This window comes from Erythrolamprus reginae, chromosome Z, assembly GCF_031021105.1.
Source record: "Erythrolamprus reginae isolate rEryReg1 chromosome Z, rEryReg1.hap1, whole genome shotgun sequence".
In the NCBI taxonomy this organism is placed as follows: domain Eukaryota; kingdom Metazoa; phylum Chordata; class Lepidosauria; order Squamata; family Dipsadidae; genus Erythrolamprus; species Erythrolamprus reginae.
The window spans coordinates 48,266,471-48,272,077 of record NC_091963.1 but is presented as its reverse complement, the minus strand read 5'-3'; the positions used below and the strand labels follow the sequence as shown (position 1 = coordinate 48,272,077).

General features: G+C 37.1%; 1 protein-coding gene across 1 annotated transcript; it reads left to right on the top strand.

Moving 5' to 3' along the window:
• Positions 1 to 2,640: 2,640 nt before the first annotated feature.
• Positions 2,641 to 4,901, top strand: LOC139153591 (vitelline membrane outer layer protein 1 homolog). The gene is made up of 3 exons (XM_070727728.1): positions 2,641 to 2,926; positions 3,009 to 3,121; positions 4,548 to 4,901. Exons 1-3 carry the CDS (start codon positions 2,723 to 2,725, stop codon positions 4,846 to 4,848), a joined length of 618 nt encoding a protein of 205 aa, XP_070583829.1. The 5' UTR covers positions 2,641 to 2,722; the 3' UTR covers positions 4,849 to 4,901.
• Positions 4,902 to 5,607: the final 706 nt, after the last annotated feature.

Here is a 5,607-nt window from a genome sequence, read left to right as displayed (position 1 = left end):
ACATCTCCATCCCATGTCTGTGAAGCAGTGGAAGTGATGTGCCAATGCCTGGAGGCTGTTAGGGTCTGGATGGGTGTCAACAGACTCAAGCTCAACCCTGATAAGACGGAGTGGCTGTTGGTTTTGCCTCCCAAGGACAATTCCATCTGTCCGTCCATTACCCTGAGGGGGGGAATTACTGACCCCCTCAGGGAGGGTCCGCAACTTGAGCATCCTCCTTGATCCACAGCTCACATTAGAGAAACATCTTTCAGCTGTGGCGAGGGGGGCGTTTGCCCAGGTTTACCTGGTGCACTAGTTGCGGCCCTATTTGGACCGGAAGTCACTGCTCACAGTCACTCATGCCTTCATCACCTTGAGGCTCGACTACTGTAACGCTCTCTACATGGGGCTACCTCTGAAAAGTGTTCAGGTCATGCAGAATGCAGCTACGAGAGCAATCATGGGCTTCCCTAAGTATGTCCATGTTACATCAGCACTCCGCAGTCTGCATTGGTTGCCGATCAGTTTCCGGTCAGTGTTGGTTATGACTTATAAAGCCCTTCATGGCATCGGGCCAGAATATCTCAGGGACCACCTTCTGCCACACAAATCCCAGTGACCAGTTAGGTCCCACAGAGTTGGCCTTCTCCGGGTCCCATCGACTAAACAATGTCATTTGGCGGGACCCAAGGGAAGACCCTTCTCTGTGGCGGCCCCGACTCTCTGAACCAATTCCCCCCAGAGATCAGAATTGCCTCCACCCTCCTCGCCTTTCGTAAGCTCCTTAAAACCCACCTCTGTCGTCAGGCATGGGGGAACTGAGATATTCTCTTCCCCCTAGGCCTATACAATTTATGCATGGTATGTTTGTGTGTATGTTTGGTTTTTAAATTAGGGTCTTTTAAACTATTTTAAATATTAGATTTGTTATATGTTGTTTAACTATTGTTGTTAGCCGAGTCTACAGAGAGGGGCGGCATACAAATCTAATAAATGAATAAATAAAATAAATAAATAATGTAGTTCTAATAAAAGCTCCTTCCAACGATCAGTTTCATAACCTTCCAAGTTAAGCTAATAAGCTTCATTAAATTAATTTTTGTATCATTCCCATTCATGTCTGTATCAATATTTTTCAATAGTGGAGATATTCTTGTCACTAGCACCTGCAATAAATTAATCCAAATCTATGTAATCTACTATGATGATAATTTCAGGTTTTTTTGTAGGTCTCTTTGAACTCTCACTATATAATAAGTTAGAAGATATATTTATGTAACTTGAACTATCAACAATATTGATTTTTAAAAATTATGTGTTTGAATTACTTAATATAGGTTTATCTGAACCTCAAAATTTTAGACATTCAGCCTTGATGTTTGATATTAGATTATCAGTAATGTTTGCTCACTTTTGTGCCACATCTGAATACAAGGTTATTGCTGCTGTAATTCTAGGGCTAAAAGCAGGCAAGAAAAACACTACACTACTAAAGGAGAAGACTCAAACATTCATTTTAAGGCCCTGTTTTAATTCTATGCCTAAATCAATAGAAAACATAAATAAGAATATGAATTAAATTTACAGCATGTTATATTGTAGGACTATTATATTGTAGGACTATTATAGAATACAATTTTCATTTTAAATAGCTATGTAAGATGGAATCATTATTAAGTTAGTGACCATCTTTTTGTCTTCATCATAGAATTATTAAAAATATAGTTAACATACTTAATTTTGTGTTTCGAGTTTGCTTAATAAACGATGTGTGGATGTGGGTATGGGTGTGGGTGCGGGTGTGCGTCTCTTTGTGTTCTGGTCCAATAACAAAAACTTGTAAGAAAAATTGAATTAAGTAATTATATCAGTGATATATTACAAAAAGGCCATTTATTCTTGAAGGAAGATTAATTTGTGCAATTAATATGTAATTGATTAAGGTGACATCTTACGCATATTTTATGCAGTGATTTTACGAAAGATTTTGTCTGACTTTGGGGTCACTATAGAAAGCTGATGGCTGAACAGAATATGCTTTCTTCATCAGAAAAAAAGACAAAAATATGTTCTGGATGGCAAAAAAGCAATATGGCAAATATGACTTCAGATAATTGGCCACTTTGTGACAGGGCAACTTTCCACCCAGCAGCTATTCCATATGAGAACATATATACATTTATTTGTTCACTTTCTTGCCATTTTTATTATTATAAGATGAACAGTATATAAATTTAACACATATACGCACACAGACACACATATGTATATCTATTAGCCCATCAAATTTATTTCCGGATAAGAAAATTATGCAGGTTGCAATCTGAATTGAAACACATTTATTAGGAATATAATAAAATAAAATCAGATTTCCTCATAATAAAATTAAACATTTGTTTATGATAATCATGAATCCTCTGTTTATGAAGTATGAAAGTGCAAATGTTTGGAATTTTCACAGACATTTAGACTAAACAGTTTTCTCTTTTGGTCATTAAAGAGTTTGAATCACTTTTATGCCTAGTACATATTTTTCAAGGACAAAGCTGAGGGAAATCTTCCAGATTCAGTTAGCAGTTTGAGTTAATAAATTTTTGTTGCTGTTAATATTTACTTTTCCAAGCAGATAGAATCTATCATTGCAGTGACACCTGTAAAGATAAACTAGGGTATAAACTACAGAGAGCATAATGTTTTCAGCCCATTTTATACCTCTTTGGATAGCTGGTATTTTTTAAAAATGCAGCTTCTTTCTGTTACCCTTTTTCTTGCTTCTATATTCCTTGCATCGGCTGTGGATAGGCAATATATCAGTGCTAATGGTACCTTTGCAAACCGAAGAGATTATGATTCGATATCAGTTAAAAATGGAGGACATTGGGGGGTTTGGACATGGATTGATAAGTGTCCACCAGGATCGTATGCCATTGGATTTAGCATAAGGGTATGTACACCACTCATTTTAAACAATTAATTTATAAATTTGCAACCTGAATCTCAATGTGTTTTTCCTCTTATTGCATTAGTTGGAAGAATATAGAGGAGCTAGTGATGACACTTCCCTCAATGGAATCCGATTATTCTGTTCAACTGAGCAAACCAGCAATATTATGTATACTGTTGAATCTGAACCTGGAGAGTAAGTTTTGTTGTCTCTAAATGTCTCTGAATTGTTTAATTTTATAGAAAATTAGATATTGACACAAAATGTGTTACTTCTAGACTACTCTAAATACAGTAATACCTCGTCTTAAGAACTTAATTGGTTCCAGGACGAGGTTCGTAAGGTGAAAAGTTCGTAAGATGAAACAATGTTTCCCATAGGAATCAATGGAAAAGCCAATAATGCGTGCAAGCCAATTAGGAAAATCCAAAACATTAAGGCTTTAAAAAAAAAAAGCTGCCGGCAGACGAAGCTGAGGCGAACGGAGTGGGGGGAGGGACAGCGAGAGGTGGCAAGAGGTGGCAGTCCCAATGAAGCAAGGTGAAAAAAGCCTCTCTTGATCTCCATGAGTCCCTCCCATTTTTTCCCAACCTGTCCTGCACCTTTCTCCCCTCTTGATCTCCATGGGTCCCTCCTGTTTTTTCCCACCCTGTCCTGCACCTTTCTCCCCTCTTGATCTCCATGGGTCCCTCCCGTTTTTGAGGAGAAAGGTGCAGGACAGGGTGGGAAAAAACGGGAGGGACTCAAGTCTGGAGGTGGGGCATCCCAGTGGCCGGCGGCAGGTTCGTAAGGTGAAAAAAGTTCGTAAGAAGAGGCAAAAAAATTCCGAACCCTGGGTTCGTATCTCGAAAAGTTTGTATGACGGGTTCGTATCATGAGGTACCACTGTATATTTATTTCCTGGGTGAGCATAGAAGAAGTAATTCTACTTTATTTTCTGTATACTAATAAAAATCTGATGGAATTAACATTACTCTGTTGAAGGTACAAAGATGTTTATAAGAAAAATGATCATTCTATTTTTATGCTTGTTCCAGACTGTAAATAGACATTGTTCAACATTTTTTAAAAATGTAAGGAGCTTTAAAATATCTATAATATGCAATGTTTTGAATCAATAGCTTTTCTTTTCACAGTACATTAGGGAAAAAATAAACATTTTCGAAATTGATGTGATGTAGAATGTAGCAAACGCACCAAGGATTTGTGAAGTAATATAACCTGTTAATTTCTATTTAAGTGAGAGTTGGTTACTTGTTTGCTACTTATTTAATTGCATTCCTTAACAAATTATTATCAGCTAAAATCTCATCATAAGAAACCCTGAAATCTAGATGTCATTCCTGAATGAACTGTGATTAGTTTGTTTTGGTTCTAAAGGTGTTTTTTGTATATAAACTAAGAAAGATAGCCTATTAAATGGACCTTAAATTCAGAGGAGAATGTAGACAATCAGGAATAAGACTTGTCATGATAAAGTTTGCAATCACTTAAACAATTTCAAAGCAGACATACTTTATTGTTTATTAAATAATTCTTACACAAAGTATAAAATAAGCCTATTGTAAGAGACAATCTCTCTTGAAACATATGTTGCTGATACTTTATTTTCTTTTTCCAGATATGGACACTGGTCAGGAATTAGATGGTGTCCACGAAACGGTATTTTACGATCTTTTCAGTTGAAAGTTGAACCAGAGCAAGGAGCTGGAGATGACACAGCAGTAAACAACATTCGATTCCGTTGCAGCAATGGACTTCAAATTGAAGAAGCTGGTGGTCCATTTGGTGAATACAGTGAGTGGAGTACACCTTGTGAGAGAGGAGGAATTTGTGGCCTTCAAACGAAGCAAGAGCCCTACCAGGGCTTTTTTGTAGATGATACAGCCTTAAATGATGTTCGCTTCTTTTGCTGTGAATAAATTCTATAGAATCAAAAGAATTATTTAGCATGATTAAATGACTGTGCAATGAATATGCATTTGTTTCTCATTTGTTATATTTTTCCAGCAAGAAAATAGTACATTAATGATTAGAATGCGTAATTATGCATTGGAGCGTAAAAAGGAGTACAAAATCTTTATCCTCTAACACTGATTGTGCTCTTAAAAACATGTTTTTTTTTGTTTTATTTATTTACAACATTCTCAGAATAGATACAACCTGAGGACTCCTAGCCTATCTACATACACTGGTTCACTGATATAGTATAAATATGTATACGTATGTGCATCTATATGTGTACACACAGGCACACTCCACAAAAGGGAAATATAGTCCTGTAATGAAATATAACAGTCTTCCATTATTCAAAATTAAATAAATCACAGAGAGGCTCGTACCAAAAAAGTTGTATCTTATACATTCAAATATTGTATTTATGAATTGAAGTCTCTCTCTCTCTCTCTCTCTCTCTCTCTCTCTGTGTGTGTGTGTGTGTGGAGTCACCCTGGTATATTGAAGGAGCATCACAGGCTTATTATTTCAGGCTTATTTGCCTTGATCAGAGAGCCACACCCCTACTGGGATTTGAATGTGGGGCTATGCCTTGTAAGGCAGTGGCCTTAGCTTCAAGGGCTGCCTTGTAAGGTAGCCTCTAGGGCTGAGAGGCAAAGAGGAAGCTTTGGTGCTCCTTCAATATACCAGGGTGACTCGACAAACAAATCACCAATAACCCTTCC

What these genes read in the sequence shown, in the direction of transcription:
- LOC139153591 (XM_070727728.1), top strand. Translation starts at nt 2,723, where the DNA reads ATGCAGCTTCTTTCTGTTACCCTTTTTCTTGCTTCTATATTCCTTGCA. An exon ending in CCATTGGATTTAGCATAAGG is followed by an intron (nt 2,927 to 3,008) that starts GTATGTACACCA and finishes TTATTGCATTAG; the next exon opens with TTGGAAGAATATAGAGGAGC. An exon ending in GTTGAATCTGAACCTGGAGA is followed by an intron (nt 3,122 to 4,547) that starts GTAAGTTTTGTT and finishes TTCTTTTTCCAG; the next exon opens with ATATGGACACTGGTCAGGAA.